Source organism: Saimiri boliviensis, chromosome X, assembly GCF_048565385.1.
Source record: "Saimiri boliviensis isolate mSaiBol1 chromosome X, mSaiBol1.pri, whole genome shotgun sequence".
Taxonomy (NCBI): Eukaryota; Metazoa; Chordata; class Mammalia; order Primates; family Cebidae; genus Saimiri; species Saimiri boliviensis.
In genome coordinates, this window is record NC_133470.1 from 116329816 (window position 1) to 116350378 (window position 20563).

The window sequence follows — 20563 nt, forward strand, 5'->3', positions numbered from 1 at the left end:
GGTCAGATCACTTGAGGCCAGGAGTTCAAGACCAACCTGGCCAACATGGTGAAACCCCGTCTCTACTAAAAATACAAAAATTAGCCAGGCATGGTGGCATGCACCTGTTGTCCCAGCTACTCGGGAGACTAAGGCAGGAGAATTGCTTGAACCCGGGAGGTGGAGGTTACAGTGAGCCAAGATCGCACCATTGCACTCCAGCCTGGGTGACAGAGCAAGATTCTGTCTCAAAAACAAAAACAGTAACAGTCATAATAAGAGTGAAATTGTGTAAAGCAGATGCCCAGCATTGTTCTAAGCACTTTATATCTATTAACTCCTTTAATCTTCACACTGTTCCTATGAGGTAGGTACTGTTATCCCCATAGCCCACATGGGGAAACTAAGGCACAAAGCAGTTAAGTAAAAGTTGAATTGTCGTCAAGCAAGAAAGTTTGGTATTTGAAAATGAGACCTCTAGCCTCAGAGCTTCTCCTGAGCGAGTCCTGAGCGGAAAGAAGAGGAGCCGTGTGCTCCGAGGGAGGTCGGTTGGTGAGGAAGTCCCAGACCTCTTCGTGACGGACAGGGCTACCTTCAAATCCCTTTATCTACTCCAGCTCCACGGGCAGGACTGGATCTGGGTTTTGTGGAAGTGTCAGCTTACATAATTTTGGCTCCCTCTTTTTAAAAACACAAAATATATCTTTTGAAAATGTTGCCAAACCATATGACCAAATGAATTCATTGTTCGGGCTAGGGAGGGGTTCATGCAAGGGGTGTCTCTGAAGGTGAAGCATTGTTAGCTCCACAGTACATCTGCCTGTGCCTCTGCCCATGAGATGTCCCCGCTTCTTGCCAAACCGGACATTGGAGCTCATTTAGACAGAAGAGTTTTCCTTTCCATTCCCAAACATGAGACCCTCAGAAGTTATCAGTCAACAGCTATCTAACTGATACTTTGCTCTGGTTATGTCTTTGCAACCATAACCATCTCAGTTCTGGGAGTGAAAACGTTAGAGACAGTGTAACATATCTGATCTGTGATCAGATTCGGCATGTTGTCTAAAATCTCAACAGTGCTAAATTTCCTCCCCATGTTACGAAAGTTGCCCAAGGAAATGAAATCCCAGGATGGATGCTTGCCATCAAAACAACCCCCCGTTCCTCTGTTCCCTTCCCTGATAGTCATGGAAAAGCCAAGGATTAATAGACTCCTTTAATGTAACTCGGTTTCGTCTGCGATGAGGGTCCAGTGAAAGCAACTGCCCAATCTGTTGTTTGAACACTGTTTATATTTGTTGCCGGGATACCAAAGGCTCTTTTAAGCCTTTGGCTAAGAGGAGCACCATGCATCTGACCTTGTTCACCTGCACATAAAGCAAATAATGGCTAAAATGATAAGAAAGCTCCTCCAAACATTTGGAGTGGAACACAAGGCATTTTTGTGTCCGAAATTGCAGCATCTAATATTTGTTGTTCAAATAAATCTCAACCTGCATACGGAAGTGCACATTACACATAATAAGATGAGGCTTTGAGAAGACAGATGTTAATTATTTTGAGGTAAATCAGAGCACCTCTGACCCAAACACCGAGCTGTAATTTGTTGCTCAGCTTCTGGGTCCTGAAATTAATATAAATCTTTACATTCGTAATTTTACTCGCCAATGCCAACCCACCCACACAGTCTGTAAATGACTGCTCTGAGTCAGAGACTATTCATTTACAATCGTGTTAGATATTTTAAAATGTTCTCTGAAAGGATTAAATAGTCTAATCCCAGTCCTTTCACCGGTTCTGCTTTCTGTAAAAAATGACGGAGCTAGAGGACGTCTAAACTATAAGGGACTTTAGAGTTTGTCTCTTCCCCAAATTTCTCCATTCAAAAATGAGAAACGAAAACCCTGTTGTTAGAAATGACTTGCCCCCTGGTCACTCAGCGACCAAAATTAACCCCCCTCAAAAATAAAAAATCCTGGGTTAGGATTTTAATAAAGGGTCACACTTAGAAATCCTTGCCCAGAGTCTGGAAGCTACCCCTTTCCCTGCCCTCCTGCCTCCGACAGCTTCTGTTAGTCCTGGTACCCTGCAGTCTGACTCGGTTCTAAATGAATCATGCCATTTTGAATCCAAGTGGTCAGAATACGATTCCGATAAAAGAAATCAGCAGCCGTTACAACAATATGCACTAATTTTAGGGGGATGAATAGCCAAGAAATTGCTAATAATGGTGACTTTTGAGGAGCGGGCTAGTGATGAGAGAGGCAGGACAGGAAGATGTTTACTTTTCATTTTACATCTTTTCTTTACTATTTGGCTTTTATTACCATGTATCAATGTTAACTATTAAAAATCTCAAGAGCAAATTAGAAATAATATGTTTACAAACTTCAAAGGAGAAATAGAATTTGCGCCAGTAACATGGAGGCTTGAAAATCTATGATACGGTATAGCAGTACTTTAAAAAAAATTTCTCCTAAAGTATCTGTAATGACAGAGGAAACTGAATTGGTTCCCCCCGGAGTCCGGGGGCAGTGCCAGAAATGGCCCTTGTATAACACAACTCTCTTTGCAGTTTACGTTTTTTAAATACCTTCAAATTAATAGACTCTTTAGCATCTCGGCACCTCTTTTGATACAAAAATAAAGCCTTAAATGACTTACCGTCCACGAAAACTGCCCCTCTGGGAAGAACACCCCTCGTTTCTTTCTCCGGCGGTCCGGAGCACCCGTAGTACGCTGCTTCCAGTCACTGAGTGCAGAGGGCCCTTGGAATAGGAAGCACGGCTGTGCACAAGCTGACCTGTATTCCGGCTCTCTCACCTGGAATCAGGCTTCACGGATCCTGTTATGCATTGAATAGTAACAAAACAACAGCATAAATTAGGGTGTTGCTAAGATTGTGTACCATCAACGTTCGCATGAACATAATGGACATAATGAATTCTATAGCACTAACCTGCACAGCTTGGAGAGATTAAAACCACTTTGTCTTTAAATTAAATTTCAAAAATCATTGAACAACAAGAATAGAAAGAACAACAACAAAAAAAACTCCACCTCATCTATGTTAGCTACCCAGTTGCGGGAGGCACCACTTCTTGCTTTCTGATCATTAATGCCTGGTCCTAGGTTTATTTTAATAGCTGCCAGCTCAGTGAGTCCACATCTATTGTAATAACCATAAAGGGGGCTTGGGTCCTCTTGCATCATGTACGCAGCCCTTACTGGAGAGCCTCTTATCCCCTTTCAGGAACAAAATCTACAACTGAAAAAGACCTCAGCTGAAGTTTATTTTGTACAAATGCTACACAGTATAGTATGTCTAGTCTGTTGCAGAAAAAGAAAGGTGGGCTTGAATTCATTCTTAAGCAGGGCTGTACTTGGGCAAATCTTCACTCAACAAACCGTCTTTTCAGTGCCATATTATGAGAAAGCTCACATCAGAGTGCTTGCTAAATGCCAGGTACCCTACTTCTGGCTCTACATGTTTTTTGTGCTTAGCCCTCACTCACAACACCCCTAAGAAATATATGAGCAGGCTGGGCGCAGTGGCTCATCCCTGTAATTCCAGCATTTCGGGAGGCCAAGGCAGGTAGATCACCTGAGGTCAGGAGTTCAAGACCAGCCTGGCCAACATGGCGAAAACCCATCTCTACTAAAAATACAAAAATTAGCCAGGCATGGTGGTGTGCGCCTGTAATCCCAGCTACTTGGGAGGCTAAGGCAAGAGAATGGCTTGAACCTGGGAGGTGGAGGTTGCAGTGAGCAGAGCTTGCGCCAATGCGCCACAGCCTGGGGGACCGAGTGAGACTCTGCTCAAAAAAAAAAAGAAAAGAAAGAAAGAAATGTATGAGCACTATTATATCCCCATTTCATAGATGGGGAAACTGAGGCTCCCAGGGATTAAGTGACTTGCCTAAGATCACACAGTACTCAGAAGAGCTAGGATTAAAATTCAGGTACGTCTGATTGATTCTGGAGCCCCTGAAATATGCCTCCTAAGAATTGTCAGTCACCAGTTATGGAGTGCCTATGATGTTCTATGGTAGATGCTTTGCATAAATTATTTAATCTCTGCAACAACCCTCTGAGGCAGGCACTATTAATAGCCCCCTTTATTAGATAAGGAAAACTGAGGTTTAGAGAAATTAAATAACTTGACCTAACACAACTAAGCATCAGAGTCCAGATCTTCAGCCCAGGCTTTTTTGATACCAGAACAGAATTCTTAACTAAGCTATACTATGATTCAGGTGCCTGGGCACAGGACAAAACAATAAAGTCTGGGATCTTCGGGCATTCATGCATGCCGTGCAGACTTCTCTATGAATAGCTTATACATGCCAGTGTGTGGGATGTTCCTCAGGAATGAGTTTTACATGTGCACATGAACCATCCGTCCTATCATTTTTAATGGTGTGCCTTGACAGACATAATACTTTATTCTTAGTACAAATCTCATGGCAAAAATCCACTGGATTTGAGCCCTAATCAAGAGCTACAGAAAATCCAAACACTCTCACGTGGATTCCAAATAAGGTTTATTGAAAATAGACATAAATGCCTTCCAATGACCGGGCTTATTAGCATGAAGCAAAATGCAGATGCTATTTCCTCTTTTTAAGGTGAGTTATGAGGTCGTGGCCAATGTTTAGCCCTCTTCATAATCTTTAACAGTACTGCAATCTCAGCACTACGCAACTGTGCCAGCTCTAATCCTCTGCTCTGAATGGGACTAAAAATGGCTTGAGCTGGCTGGGTGCTGTGGCTCACGCCTGTAATCCCAGCACTTTGGTAGGCTGAGGTGGGCGGATCACACGGTCAAGAGATTGAGACCATCCTGGTGGCCAACATGGTGAAACCCCATCTTTATTAAAAATACAAAAATTAGCTGGGTGTGGTGACTTGCACCTGTAGTCCCGGCTACTTGGGATGATGCAGGAGAATCGCTTGAACCTGGGAGGCGGAGGTTGCAGTGAGCCAAGATTGAGCCACTGTACTCCAGCCCAGCGACAGAGTGAAACCCTGCCTCAAAAAAAAAAAAAAAAAAAGGCTTGAGCCACGTGAAAAGGCTTGAGCCACGTGAAAACGAAGGAAACTGGATGAAGTTGGTTAATGATTTACAGTCTAAAAATTTTTTGTTTAAATGAGGTGATATTCACCCAAATGTAACCATTTTATTGTGAACAATTCAGCTTGTAGTCCTTGATTAATAACCATAGGACTAAGAAAGGTGGGTTCATAGTATTTATTAGAGAAAGCTCATTCAGCTGTGACCGTCCATAGGCAATGAACAATGTTTTTTGCATGCATTGGGCCTGAATTCCTTTGCTAATGTGTTGGGAATGTTGGTGGGTGGCACAACCAACTTATTCTTTGATAAGTGGATGGCTGACAACTGGTTTTACAAAGACCGTCCTTCATCTCCGGAGATCATGTAGCATTAAAAATGTAGCATTCACTAAAAAGGTAGTATTCAAACGTAGCAATCAAATATAAAGTATGTTTTAATATGAAAATAAACTGCAAACAATATTTATTTTAGATATTTTTATTTCTCCAAATTTGTTATTTCTCAGGAGTGACTGAAATAAAAAATATAATTGAGTCCCATCATCATCATCATGGAAATGGCTTTAAGAGAAAACTGGTCAGATGAATATTATTGCTTCCCATTTTCAACCAGTAAATAGTTGCCACAGATAAATTGACAGCCAGGAGTCTGCCAAGAATGCTCAAGATACGTTATATAATACAACATGCCTGTTCACAGGGGGAAAATTCCCAGGAAATAACTTATGTGTATTTCTTGATTTCATCATACAAGACAAGTACAAAAGCACCACCCATGCCTCTGAGAACATTGGACCATGCACCCTTGAAGAAAGCTTTGCCTCCTTCATCACGAGCAATCTTCCTCCAGCAGTCAAGTGTGCCTGTGTACATGATGTCAGCTGCAAAGAATAAAGACATGGAGTTAGTCAGTGAAGGCTGATGAAAAATCCTAAGATTCATTAGGCTAAATAAAGCAGAGCCCCACCTCTCTAAGGACTAACGTCAGCTTTAAACCCAACATTCGCACATTAGCATGGGCAATACTGAAATATTAATGCTGTGACTAGAGAAAACAGCAGGAATATGTAGACTACCCACTGGGTTTAACCTCTAATACCATTTAAGCACCCTCATTCATAGGCATCTGAAGAGTCCGATGCTATCAACCCCATCCCTTGACTTGGACAGCCAGCCGTTTTTTTTTTTTCTTTTTGGAGACAGAGTCTTACTCTGTCGCCCAGGCTGGAGTTCAGTGGCCCCATCTCAGCTCACTACAACCTCTGTCTCCTGGGTTCAAGCTCAATTCTCCTTCCTCAGCCTCCTGAGTAGTTGGGATTACAGGTGCATGCTGCCATCCCAGCAAATTTTGTTTTTGTTTTTTTTTTTTTTTTGTATTTTTAGTAGAGACGGGGTTTCACCACGTTGCTCAGGCAGATAGCCATTTTTAAAGGTGGGCCTCACTAGTTTGTGGCCGCAGCTTGCCCCAGGCCTATGACTTTATCTTCTGCTCAAGCGAAACTTACTTCCTTTGCGCCCCGACTGCATCATCATGCGGCGGCGAACAGTGTCAAATGGATAGGAAGTCAACCCGGCAACAGCAGTGACAGTCTGTGCGATCATCCAGCTGATAACGATGTGAGTGTTCTTGGGATCCGGAAGCATTCCTGGGAATAGGAAAGAAACGCTTTTACCAAAAAGCAGAATTTTACTGACTTCCTTTCCCCACATCCCCTAAACATGTCATTTATACACGAGGGTTGCATTGGATGATCTCGGCTTCCTACAGCAATAACAAAAAACAACTCTCTGGCTCTTGGAATGGTAGGTTGGTACAATGCTCTTTTAACTTGTCTGCTATGATCACAACTTTAAAGCCCACAGCAAACTTACCCTTTGCAGTGTCATAGATACCGAAGTAGGCAGCTCGGTAGATGATAATACCCTGCACAGACACGTTAAAGCCTTGGTACAGACCCCTAATCCCATCAGATTTGTAGATCTTAACCAGGCAGTCGCCGAGGCCTCGGAATTCCCTTTCAGCTCCAGCTTTACCCACATCTGCTGCTAGACGGGTACGGGCAAAATCAAGAGGGTACACAAAACACAAGGATGTGGCCCCAGCAGCACCGCCTGATGCCAGATTTCCCGCAAAGTAGCGCCAAAACTGGGTCCTCTTGTCCACACCACCCAGGAAGATCTGCTTGTATTTATCTTTGAAGGCGAAGTTAAGAGCCTGAGTGGGGAAGTATCTGATGACATTGGCCAGGTTACCACGCCAGAAGGACAGGACTCCCTGTTCCTTGGGAATACGGACCACGCAGTCTATAATGCCCTTGTATTGCTTATCTGCGGTGATCTGCTTGCTGGCATGCTGTACCTAGGAAGGAAGCCAACAGGGACAGTTATAACCATGGGGAAGGGAAAGGGAAGAGCATATGCCATCTCAATCAATGCCCTTTAAGGCCGGCTCCCCTTTCCCCAAATCTAGTCTTCCTATATCATACCGGCTGGACCCTCCCAGCCCCCTGAGCCTGTCACAAGGGAAGAGGTGATGTGCACCAGAGGCATTAAGCCTTCACTCCTCTGGGTGGGGAGGGGGTACCCTCCAGCGGACCCATGACCTTTAGACCTGGGAGAAAGGTCACTACCTCAAACCCAGGTTCAGAGGCATTAGGGCGAGTCCCAGGTAGGGCGCGGTCACCTTGGGGACTGCAGCCTCCGCCTCAGGTCTCCAAAACTGCTTCCGCCCCGCTCCGCCCCCACTCCGCTCCCAGAGGTGACCCGAGCGCCGCCGCCGCCACCCCTACGTGTTCGTCCGGGCGCGCCCTCTAGAGCCGGCACTGGAGAGCGCGCGGCGCAGCGACGCAGGCAGAGGGGCCCAGGCGGCCGCGGCTGCGCGGGGGCGGACGTAAAAGGCACACGCGCTTCCCGGCGCCGGCTTCCGGCCCGGCGAGGTTCGAGCGCGTCCGCGGGCTGGGCGGCCGCTGGACCCGGGCGCATGGGCTCCCCCGGGCAGTTATCTCCTTGCCGCGACCTTGAGGTCTTCGGTAAGGACTGGGGTTCCTATCTAACGCCGGCTTTCGGCCTTCGTCCTAGACGCCCAGGCCCGTGGTGACCGTCCCTCCGGGACTGCTCCATCCGAGTCCGGCGCCTCGGGGATGCCGAGCGCCTGGTCCTCCCCTCCGCCCCCGGCCCCTTCCTAGACTCAGAACTTCAGGTCACTAAAGGAGCCTCCCACCAGGTTTGCCTTCTGCCCTGCCTCTGGCCTCTCTTTGCCAGGGCCTGTCTTTAGAGTTCTCTCCCCGCCACCCTTTGGGCTCCCGCCTTCTGAGCGACCCTTCCCCCCACTTCCTGGTTGGGCTCCGGGATCCCAGGCTGTACCTGCAGCAGCAGCTTGACCCGCTCGATGGGCGCTACCGCCGTCTTGGAGATGGCTGCGGCCACTCCACCTGCCAGGAAGTCCTTGGCGAAGGACACAGCGGCATCTGTCATGTTGAAAGGAAAGAGGAGGCAGGATGCTGCAGGACGGGACTGGGCCGGGAACCGGCTTTGACTCCGGGGCTGCGGGGCGGAGCGACGCAAACGGCCGATTTATATAGGGGGAGCCGGCGCCGGAGCGGCAGGCGTCGGAGGCGGGGCCGGGGCGGTGGCTGGGCCCCGGCGCGCTGGGCGGCAGAGCAGTTGAGTGGCCCAGCGCGCAGGGGGAGGAGTCCTGGAGGGCGGGCCGGGACCGCAGTCCGGGCTGCCCCGGCTCGCCCTTGGCACCAGACTGGGCGGGTGGAAGGGGCGTGTCCAGAGAACACCCGGGACTTGAACGCTGGACCCTGAGAGAGCCCTCGGAGTGGGGAGAAAGGGTGAGGTCACCGTGTGCCTGGACAAAAACCCTTGGAGAAGGACCAGGACTAGGGTGAGACGCATTTGTTACAGGGATGCCAAAAAAACCCTTCAGTCATCGAGATAAACATTAGTTAATGCGATACTTTAAAAAAGTCGTATTGGCAAACTATCCTGCTGGCCGGACCCCTTGTTTTGTAAATAAAGCTTAATTGGAATGTCAAGGCTGGGATTAGGGTGAGGCAAGAGCGACCAGGTCATGTAAGTGCAGGTTGGGATCCTGTCTGTATTTCAAATGTTGATCATTTGTTCATGGTTTTTGCATTGCTTTTTATTTTAAAAAATAGTATATTAAAAATAATTTGTCTTAATTACTGAGTTGTTTCTCACCAAGGGGAGTGCTTCACTCTTCCCGCCCTAGACCAGGCACTGTCCTGGAGCCAGTGAAACCAGACAAAATTAAGGGAACAGCAGACGCACGAACTGCCACCGTGCCCCAGACTCTGGTTTGCAAATACAGTTTAACAAAGATCTTGCCGAGAATTGGCTTAGGAGAGTCCAAAGGACTGGGCTGGGGGTGGGGAAGTGATTTTTAGTCAGAAGGCAAATACAGAGGTTGTACCCAGAAGGCTAAGAGGCTTAGAAAGGTTAAGAACTACGTTGACATTTGGCTCCCAGGACTCCAGGTAAAGTGCCCTTGGATCGAATAGATTTCTGAACTCCAGAAACATTTAGAGGAGTCAATAGAATTAGATTGGCAGCCATTGTACCAAGGGACAAGTGCTTACTGAGCCCCTTAATCCCTGCACTGGGTAAGCATTTGCCACACATGTCCTCAAAAAACTACTTGTTAGCTTAAGTGTACTCCCTCAGTTTCAGAACGGGAGCAGACAGTGCAATCACAAATTCCGTGTGTGAATAATCATAGCAATGTTTATAAAAATAAGGGTAACTGCGGAAAACTGCAACTGCAACTGAACTTTATGTGCTCAGACTTCAGAATTCCCAAAGGCAAAATGCCAGCAGGCCTTTGCACACAGAAGACAGTGTTCATATCCTTCACTTTCCTTTCCTGCCCTCTCTCATCTTCTCCAGATCTGCCTGTGGAAGGACCCAATTCTAGGACCCTCCAGGATGGTTAGACCCTTCCTCTGAAAGTACACTTTGCCATTTGTTAGTCTCCCCAAGAACCTCAGCGATCCAAACTGATACACGCAAACAGTATGTGTTCAAAGGAGCAGTTTTTAAATCTGGCTTTGTTGATCCTGGGAGAAATCTTCGACCTGTGTTAGTGAAAGGCTGTAGTGTTTCTCAGATGATTATAGCAGTGAGGTAGCTGGGTACAAAAATGACCTTGCTGTACAGTTTGAGAGAATGGTAGAGTATCTCCTCCGAAGGTGATACTCACTTCTCTGTTCTGGTGAGAGAAGCAAGAGCTAAAGCAAAATTCTACAGGGCTTTATTTGGAGAGAGGTGGATTTTATTTATAATGCATTTAAAAATAAAATTCAAAACCTTTTTTTTTTTTTTGAGACGGAGTCTCGCTCTGTTGCCCAGGCTGGAGTGCAGTGACGCAATCTTGGCTCACTGCAACCTCTGCCTCCTGGGTTCAAGTGGTTCTTCTGACTCAGCCTTCTAACTGGGATTACAGGTGTGTACCACCATGCCCAGCTAATTTTTGTACTTTTAGTAGAGATGAGGTTTCACCATTTTGGTCAGGCTGGTCTTGAACTCCTGACCTCGTGATCCTTTCGCCTTGGCCTATCAAAGTGCTGGGATCACAGGTGTGAGCCACCGCACCTGGCCAAAATTCAAAACCCTTCTAGTTTGAACTTGACATTCTGATTAATGCATTTTTATTCAACTGTTAATTATTTCTCAGTATACCTCGCCATCACTCGTGTATCCCTTTTCTACATGTGACCTTTCCCCGACCACATCTGCTACTCTCTTTGAGCATGATGCCTCTACTGTATTCTGTTTCAGAACTCATTGTTTTGTCAGTTTTTTTCTCTCCACAAAAAAAGATGATCAAATAGTTACATAGAATTTTCCCCTTCTCAGTCTTTGGGTAACTAAGTGTGGTTCTATTGATGATGAAATACAAGATGGGTCATTTAAAAGCAACTTCATGCCATCACTTGGTATTTTGCTAAATCTGTGGTGAGCTGGAGCTTTCCTAGTCGCCTATCACCACGTATACTTTAAGGAGTCAGATACTCTTGAAAGTCTTAAGGTCATGAAAGACAAACAAAGACTAAGGAATGGTCACAGATTAAAGGAGACTAAAGGGACTTGACAATTGAATGCAATTATGTGATCCTCAGCTGGCTCCTGGACCAGAAAAAGGACTTTGGTTATATTGGTGAAGTTTGAATATCTGTAGATTACCAATACTATTTTTCGTTATGGTGGCCATGTAAGATGTTAACATTTAGAGAAGTTCAATAAAGGATATGTGGACATTTTCATACTATTTTTGCAACATTTTGACAAGTCTGAGAGTTTAAAAAATTTTTAAAGAAAAAAGAAGGAAGAAGAAACCAGGAGCAAGCATCCAGGAAAATAGAGAATAGAGTCTCACTCTGTCATGCAGTCTGGAGTGCAGTGGCACAATCATAGCTCACTGCAGCCTCGAACTCCTAGGCTCAAGTGATCCTCCTGCCTTGGCCCTCCAAACTACTGGGATTACAGGTATGAGCCACTGCACCCAGCTGAGAAGAATATTAATGATAATAATGATGATGATGATATTGATAATGATATATGGCTGGTAAGTTAATCAAAACGAATTCCTTCATTGAGACATAGTGCTGTGTTAGTAATTATTGTGTTTCTGGGAGCTATGTAAAATACAAGTCTAATACAGAGGAACTAAAGCTAAGGTAAGGCCTAGTAATTCTCAAGGAAAAACAAGGAAGGGAGTCAGAAATGACACTTTTAAGGCCTCAGATATCTATGTACCAACACCCAGAATATGGGTAATAAATGGAATGTAAAATTTTAATACACTCAGAAAAATGCAATTTTATAGGTATTGTTAAAACTTGGTAGGAATTTCTGGCTGGCATCTGGAAAACTTCGTTCAGAGAGATACCATACAGAAGAAGAGGAGAGCAGTAATATATCAAGAAGGTATAACCAATAATTCATTGGCTGGAGGGTGAAAGCATTCAGTGAGAATGAAAGGGAGAAATGAAAGTCATTATAGTTGTAGAAGTATACAAGAGACTGCTCAGATTAAAAGTATGAATGGGGCCAGGCACGGTGGCTCATGCCTGTAGTCCCAGCACTTTGAGACGCCAAGGTAGGCGGGGGGGTGGATCACCTGAGGCCAGGAGTTCAATACCAGTCTGGCCAACATGGTGAAACCCCGTCTCTACTAAAAATACAAAAATCAGCTGGTGTGATGGCTCGCGCCTGTAATCCCAGCTACTTGGGAGGCTGAGGCAGAAGAATCGCTTGAACCCGGGAGGTGGAGATTGCAGTGAGTCAAGATTGTGCCATTGCACTTCAGCTTGGGTGACAGAGCAAGACTCCATCTCAAAAAGAAATAAAAAGTAAAATAAATAAAAGTATGAATGGTACTTCATAAAACTGTCACATAGATGAGAAAGAGTGATTAAAGACATAGAACATAGAATAATCTGCATTTTGGGAATATCTGAACATCTTAAAGGTCTTAAAAGTGTCATTCCTGACTCTCTTCCTTGTTTTTCCTTGAGAATTACTAGGAAACTGGTCCAGAAGAGAGTTCTACACCCTTTCCAATTCTAATCCAATTCTGAACACCTGGAAGTTCCATTATTCTAATTAGCAATATAGCCGATACATTCTTTTTTCTTATTTTTAAGACCAGCTTAAAGTTAAGAAAACATCTGATAGATTCTTGGCTCTCTTGCTAATACAGTGTAATTATAGTTCTCAAAAGAATGAAGAAGCAATGAGGTAAATTGCTAAGCTGGGCTTAATCCTGATAATAAATAAGGAAGATCTGGTTAGCAAAGTGAAAGTGACAAGAATCTTGGGGAAAGTGATCCTGTTATCTGGATATCTGTTAAGCAAAAAAACTAAAAAAAAAAAAAAAAAAAAAATGTTGGGCCTGGTCACATAGGTTAATTAACCTGTGTGTGGGGGAGGGGGCGGTGTATGTATGTGTGTATATAAGGTAGACTTCAAAAGGATCAGAAAAAAGGTAAGTATGATCTCTTGGCCTAACACCAAAAGAGAAAGATAGCTCAAGAGGGACAGGAAGAATCCAGTTGAAAATTCAGAACTGTAGAATTTGGAAAAGTCCCAGTGATAAAAAGGGAGAGATTTCTAATAAACTACAGTGTCCTTATAGATTATTCTCTGATGAGCTCACATCTTAAAAGTACATGTATAGATGACAGAAGGAGGACTATGCCTCCAATGACAAAGCCCAAAGAATATCACATACCTCTGGGAATTGACTCATAAGTGCTAAAGTCCAGAATAAACCCAGGCTTATAAAATGGGAGGCACTGCAATAAAGGGTTCTAATGCCCTATTTAGTGCAAGACATTTAAGGATGAGATAGAGCTTAATGGTAGCATGTGTGAAAAAGAGAACTAGAACTACGTGTCTTAGTTCACTGTGGGTTGGCAATGCCAAAAAATATTAATGATTCTTGAGTTGCACTAAGAGAATGGTAGTGACCAGATCAGAGGGACTTTCAGTTCCACTTGGGTCTCTGTTGGCCAGCCCATAGAGTTTTACGTTTAATTCCGGATGCTACATTTAAGAGGACATTAACAAACTGGAATATATTCAAACAAGGCAATCAGGAAAGTGAAGTGTCTATAAATCATGTATTATGAGAAATGGCTGAATGAATGAGAGATATTTAACTGGGAAAGAGCTTTGGGTGAAAGAGGGACATCATAACTGTCTTCATAATTGAAGGACTGTCTGGTAGAAGAGAATTAAAACATTCAATATGGAATTAACGCCTGCTGGCAGAGGTTTCATGAAGGTAGACGTCAGCTCAACAAGACATTACTTTCTAAAATATGAGCTACTTAAAGGTAGAATGGGTTGCTGTATGAGGGGATGAACTTTTTGCTACTGGAAAGGCTAAAAGTTGAGGCAGCATAACCACTTGTTAGGGATGCTATGGGGGAAATTGCTGTGTTGGTCTGAAAGAGAGTTCTACACTCTTTCCGTTTCTAAGATTCTATGGCTGCATCCTTTTATGTCTATAAGATAAGTGGCTTTCAGCATCTGGGTCTGGGTCTGGGAATTTGGGGCAAATAGGAAGAGAAAGGTAATTTAGCCCAGTGGTTAAGAGGGTGGGCCCTACAGCCAGGTTGCTTGAGTTTAAATTCAGGCTCTGCCACTTGCTAGCTGTCAGTGTCTTGCTCTGTCACCCAAGCTGGAGTGCAGTGGCGCAATCTTGGCTCACTGAAACCTCTGTCTCCCAGGTTCAAGTGCTTCTCCTGCCTCAGTTTCCCGAGTAGCTGGGATTACAGGTGCCTGCCATCAGGCCTGGCTAATTTTTGTATTTTATGTGGAGATGGGGTTTCACCATCTTGGCCAGGCTAGTCTCGAACTCCTGACCTCAAGTGATCAGCCCGCCTCAGCCTCGCAAAGTGCTGGGATTATAGGCATGAACCACTGCACCTGGCCCAATTGTATATAAATAATTTAACTCAGAAAAATTTAACTTAGAAATATTTGATATATTTTAATAAATTTTACAAGCTGTGATTATCTTCTAAACCTGTGCAGGGTACAATGTACATTATTCAGGTGATGGTTATATGAAGACAAGACCTCCCCATTAAGCAATATATTCATATAACAAAATTGCACTTATACCCCTTAAATTTACACAAAACATCCCCTGCACAGGTACATTTTGCTTTGTTGATCTCCAACTTTAGTCTGAGTAAGACTAAATAACTTCATGGGAAAAATTACATATTACATATATAGAATTAAATGTAATTTGATATATATAAAATCAGGCAGCTTGGTATAACAATCGGGATCCCCAGGTGAGTCCATTGAAAATGGAGCAGAGATTCATCTTTGATAAAGATGTATAGTTTCTTCTAATTCCAAAGTAAACATAATGAGTGCACAAAATCTTATTTCAAGTTTCCTTTTAGAAATGTGAGCAAAAATATTTATTTCAGGACCTAATATGTGATATTTATTTTCTGATGGCTACCCTAGCTGTATGTACTAGAGTACATACGGTGTGATGTGTTTCCATCATCCTATTGTAAAATTTTATTTTTTATTTATATTTATTTATTTTTGAGATAGGGTCTCACTCTGTCACCCAGGCTGGAGTGCAGTGGTGTGATCATGGCTCACTGTCACTGCAACCTTAACCTCCCGGGCTCAAGTGACCCTCCTACCTCAGCCTCCTGATTAGCTGGGACCACAGGCACCTGCCACCACCCCTGGCTAATTTTTGAATTTTTTTTGTAGAGACAGGGTCTTCCTATGTTGCCCAAGCTTGTCTTGAACTCTTTGGGCTCAAGCAATCCTCCCACCTTGGCCTCCCAAAGTGCAGAGATTACAGGTGTGAGCCAGTGTGCCTGGCCCCATTGGAACATTTTAGACATTGCCTAAGTAACTGTCAAATGGACCTGAATATTATATCAGTTAGTTTGGATATTACTTTTATTTTTGGCTAGCAATGACAAAAGGGATGCTTATGACTGAAGAATTTATTTTTGCTTTCTGCTGGTACACTTTCCCCCTGTGTCTATCCCTTCTCCAGTCTTCTATTGTTGCTATATTTGTTTTTTCCCTCCTCATTGTCTTTGTGATTAGATTAGAGGCACCTGCATCACAATAGAATGTACTAGGGCTTCAAGTCAGCATGCCTGGTTCAAGTCCCATCTTTTTTTTTTTTTTTTTTTGAGACAATCTTGCTCTGTTGCCCAGGTTGGAGTGCAGTGGTGTGATCTTGGCTCACAGCAACCTCTGTTTCCCAGGTTGAAGTGATTCTCCTGCCTCAGCCTCCCAAGTAGCTGGGATTACATGCGCACACCACCACACCCAGGTAATTTTTGTATTTTTAGTAGAGACGGGGTTTCACCATGTTGGCCAGGCTGGTCTCGAACTCCTGAACTCAAGTGATTGCCCACCTTGGCCTCCCAAAGGGCTGGGATTACAGGCGTGAGCCACCGTGCCCAGCCTCAAGTCCCATCTTGAGGCCTTTCTTTAGCCACCATCTTCAGTGTCAGTTTTTGTTGCTTCCCCTTCCCCCAGAAGTTTCTTCCCATCCACTCCTTTAGTGTTCTTACTCAGTCCCTTGGCTTTAAATGCCATCTCTCTGCTGATGACACCCAAATTCCCATCTCTCCAGTCATCACTTTTCCCCAAACTCTAGACTTGTCCCTATTATCCTGAAATAATTATTAAAAATGTTCTGATATGCTAGTTTCCTATAGTTGCTATAACATTACCACAAATGCATTGGTTTAAACAACACAAATTTATTAGCTTATAGTTCTGTAGGTCACAGGTCTGACATGGATCTCACTGGGCCAAAGCTGAAGGGTCAGCAGGCCTGAGTGCCTTTCTGGAGGTTCCAGAGGTGAATTTGTCAGCTTGCTCATTCAGGATCTTGGCTGAGTCCAGTTGATAGTGACTGTAGGGCTGCGGTCCTTTGTTTCCTTGCTGGCTGTCAGCTGAGGGTCATGCTCAGCTTTTAGAGGTCATTAGCTCCTGGAAATCTTTGTCTTCAAAGCCAGCAATGGCGAATCCAGTTCTCCTCAGGCCTCATTTCTCCTGCCTCTTCTTCTATCCTTGCATCTCCCTGATCCATTCTTCTGCCTTCCTCTTCCGCTTGTGATTTTTTTTTTTTTTTTTTTTTTTTGAGATGGAGTCTCACTCCGTTGCCCAGGCTGGATTGTAGTGGCATGATCTTGGCTCACTGCAACCTCTGCCTCCCAGGTTCAAGTGATTCTCGTGCCTCAGCCTCCCGAGTAGTTGGGATTATGGGTGTTTGCCACCACACCTCGCTAAATTTTGTATTTTTAGTGGAGATGGGGTTTCACCGTGTTGGCCAGGCTGGTCTCGAACTCCTAACCTCAAATGATCCACCCACCTCGGCCTCCCAAAGTGCTGGGATTTAAGGATTGTGATTAGATTGGGCCCACCCAACAAATCCAGGAGAATCCCTCCATTTCAATGTCTGTAACAGTAATCACATCTGCAAAGTTTCTTTTGTCAGGAAAGGTAACATATTCACAGGTTCTGGGGGTTAAGGTTTGGACACCTTTGTTAGGGGCCATTATTCTGCTTACCGTGACTGGTTTGGACAGTTACGTAGACAGCATGTGCTCCAGCCCACTGTGTACTTGACTTCTCTACTTGCATGTCTCATGGGCATTTTGAATTTAACATTTCCAAAACAGAACTTTTAATTCCTCCCCACCAAAACTCTGGCCCTCCTCGGTCTTCCCCACGTCGGCAAATGGCAAGATGATCTACCTGTTCTCAAGTCAAAAGCCAAAAATCACCCACATGGAATCCCAGCACTTTGGGAGGCTAAGGCAGGCCTTGCTAACTTGAGCTCAAGAGTTCGAAACCAGTCTGGGCAACATGGTGAAACCCATGTCTACAAAAAATAGCCAGGCATGGTGGCTTGTGCCTGTAACCCCAGATACTCAGGAGGCTGAGGTAGAAGGATTCCCTGAAACTGGGAGATGGAGTTCTATTTCGGCAGTGAGCCGAAATAGCTCCACTGCACTCCAGCCTGGAGCAACAGATATCCTGTCTCAGAAAAGCAAACAAAAACCAAAAGCCTAGGTGCCACCCTTGACTCCTTTCTTTAACTCCCTACATTCAATCACTCAGCAAATCATGCTGAGTCCACCTCCAAAATACATCTTGAACTCATTCATTCCTCTCCGTCTTTATTGCCACTATTCTAGTCCAAGCCATCCTTTCTTGCTTGGACTTCAGAAATCGCTTCTTAACTGGTCTTCTCACCGCCTTGCTTCCCTCCAATCCGTTCTCCACACAGCAACTGAGTAATCTTTTAAAAATTAAAGTCAGATTATATTGCTTTTCTGCTTAAAAATCTTCGTTGCCTCCCCACTGCATTTAGAATAAAATCTAACTTCTTGTTCTGGCCCACGTGGCCGCATAAGATCTGGCTGGCTCTCTCCAGTCTCATCTCATCCCACTCTCACCACACTCTGGCTACCCTCGCCTCCTTTCTGTTCACCAAGGCTTTCCCACTGCCACGCTTATGCACTTGTTTTTCTTTCTGCCAGGAATGCTTTTCTCCCTTGTTCTTTTTTTTTCCTTTTATTTTTATAAATTATTATTATACTTTAAGTTCTGGTGTACATGTGGAGAACATGCAGCTTTGTTACATAGGCATACACGTGCCATGGTCGTTTGCTGCATCCATCCCCTCGCAATCTACATTAGGCATTTCTCCTAATGCTATCCCTCCCCTAGCCCCCCACCCCCCAACAGGGCCCGGTGTGTCATGTTCCCTTCCCTGTGTCCATGTGTTCTCATCGTTCAATACCCACTTACGAGTGAGAACATGTGGTATTTGGTTTTCTGTTTTTGTGTCAGTTTGCTGAGAATGAAGGTTTTTGAGTTGGAGTCTCGCTCTGTCACCCAGGCTGTAGTGCAGTGGCACGATCTTGGCTCACCGCAACCTCCACTTCCCAGGATCAAGCGATTCTCCTGCCTCAGCCTCCCAGGTAGCTGAGATTACAGGCATGCACTACCACGTGGGGCTAATTTTTGTGTTTTTAGTAGAGACGGGGTTTTGCCATGTTGGCCAGGCTGGTCTCAAATTTCTGACCTCAAGTGATCCACCTGCCTTGGCCTCCCAAAGTACTGGGATTACCATACCCGGCCCCCTTTTTTTTTACTTTTTAAGTCAAGTCAAGTGAAGCATTGTGAGTAGGAAGGAACAAAGAAATATATAGCTGGTTGTGATCAATTATGTGTAAACCCCACTGCACTTCGACCAGCCTTCCCTAGTTCTTTGCATGGTTGGCTCATTCTCATCCTTTAGGTCTCATCTCAAATGTCACCTGTCAGAGTGGCCTTCTCTGGCACCCTGATTTAAAATATTCCCCTCTGGCTTCAGTCAGGGAGGCAGAGGTTGCAGTGAGCTGAAATCGTGCCACTGCACTCCAACCTGGATGACAGAGTGAGACCCTGTCTCAAACAAAACAAAACAAAAACCAAAAATAAAATATTCCCCTTCCCCTTACCTCCACATAATTCTCTAATAAAGCACCCTGTATATAAGCACCCTCATAACATTATAGTCCATGATTACCTAAATTATTGATTGGTTTACTTGTTTATTGACTGCCACTCTCACTAGAATATAAGCTCCTTGAGGGCAAGGACCTTATCTGCCTTTTGTGCCACTGTCTCTATAGTGCCTAGCAGTTATTGAATAAATGCACAAAGCCGCTCTTCTTACTCTAAACCACCTTTGCTTGCTTCCCTCTCTGTGACACTGCATATGTCCTGACATTAACCTGCAATGCCTTCCTATTCATGACCAATACACATCCCTTAACTTCCTTCAAAATTTAGTTCAAGACTCATGGCTGGGTGTGGTGGGACATGCCTGTAATCCCAGCACTTTGGAAGGCTGAGACAGGTGGATCACCTGAGGCCACAAGTTTGAGACCAGCCTGGCCAACATGGTGAAACCCTGTCTCTACCAACAAAATACAAAAATTAGCCAGGCATGGTGGCAGGTGCCTGTAGCCCAGCTACTCAGGAGGCGGAGGCAGAGGTTGCAGTTAGCCAACCTGGGTGACAGAATGAGTCTCTGTCTAAAATAATAATAATAAGACTCACAACCTCCCCAAATCTCTGTTGATCACTAGTCTCTCTCCCGTAATGATCCCTTCAGTTTTTTATTCACTAAGTATCAGCTCCTTGGCAATCTTAGAAACAGTTGATACTACATTATCATGCCTTTGCATTTGCTTTGTAATCAGTCATTACATATATGTAGGTATGTATGTTTTGTTCCTTAAGCCCATAAATTCCTTCTGAATCAATATTGCATTACACACCTTTTTTTTTTTTTTTTTCACCAACCCAGTATCTTTTGACTTAAAGCATCACACATCTTTATAATCCTTTTCAAGTACTTAACCAGTGTGGTGCTCACTGCCAGCCATAAAGCAGAAAGGCAGAACTCTGTCTTCATACCTCCAAGGAAATGAAATTAGTTGGAAATTTATTTTAGAAACAGAACAAGAGTTTTAGAGTTCTTCTGAAATTAGAAAAATCAGGCATATTGTTTTCCCCTCTTAATTTAATGAAGAAAAAATCAAAACCGCAGCTCAGAAAACATTTCTGTGCATGACAACTGCAAGAGCTTGGCTATCTATTTAATAACACTTGTGGAAGGGCAGGGCGCAGCGGCTCACACCTGTAATCCCAGCACTTTGGGAGGTGGAGGTGGGTGGAACACCTAGAGTCAGGAGTTGGAGACCAGCCTGGCCAACATGGTGAAACCCTGTCTCTACTAAAAATGCAAAAATTAGCCAGGCATGGTGGCAGGTGCCTGTAATCCCAGCTACTTGGGAGCCTGAGGCTTGAGAATCGCTTGAACTTGGGAGGCAGAGGTTGCAGTGAGCTGACATCGCGCCTTTGCACTCCAGCCTAGGTGACAATTTTTTTCAAAAGAAAAAAAACTTGTGGA

General features: G+C 44.5%; 1 protein-coding gene across 1 annotated transcript; it reads right to left on the reverse strand.

Annotated features, from left to right (window-relative positions):
* Positions 1-5517: 5517 nt before the first annotated feature.
* On the reverse strand, positions 5518-8615 carry SLC25A5 (solute carrier family 25 member 5). The gene is made up of 4 exons (XM_039463939.2): positions 8419-8615; positions 6928-7414; positions 6561-6701; positions 5518-5936 (listed from the first exon to the last, which is right to left on the reverse strand). The coding sequence occupies exons 1-4, from the start codon at positions 8527-8529 to the stop codon at positions 5779-5781; spliced, it is 897 nt and encodes a 298-aa protein (XP_039319873.1). The 5' UTR covers positions 8530-8615; the 3' UTR covers positions 5518-5778.
* Positions 8616-20563: the final 11948 nt, after the last annotated feature.

Bases quoted from the DNA above. Each gene is read 5' to 3' on its own strand.
- SLC25A5 (XM_039463939.2), bottom strand. From the start codon at position 8,529: ATGACAGATGCCGCTGTGTCCTTCGCCAAGGACTTCCTGGCAGGTGGA. The intron at 7,415-8,418 runs GTACAGCCTGGG...CTTCCTTCCTAG, and splicing joins GGGTCAAGCTGCTGCTGCAG to GTACAGCATGCCAGCAAGCA. The intron at 5,937-6,560 runs GTAAGTTTCGCT...TATTCTTTGCAG, and splicing joins GCAGTCGGGGCGCAAAGGAA to CTGACATCATGTACACAGGC.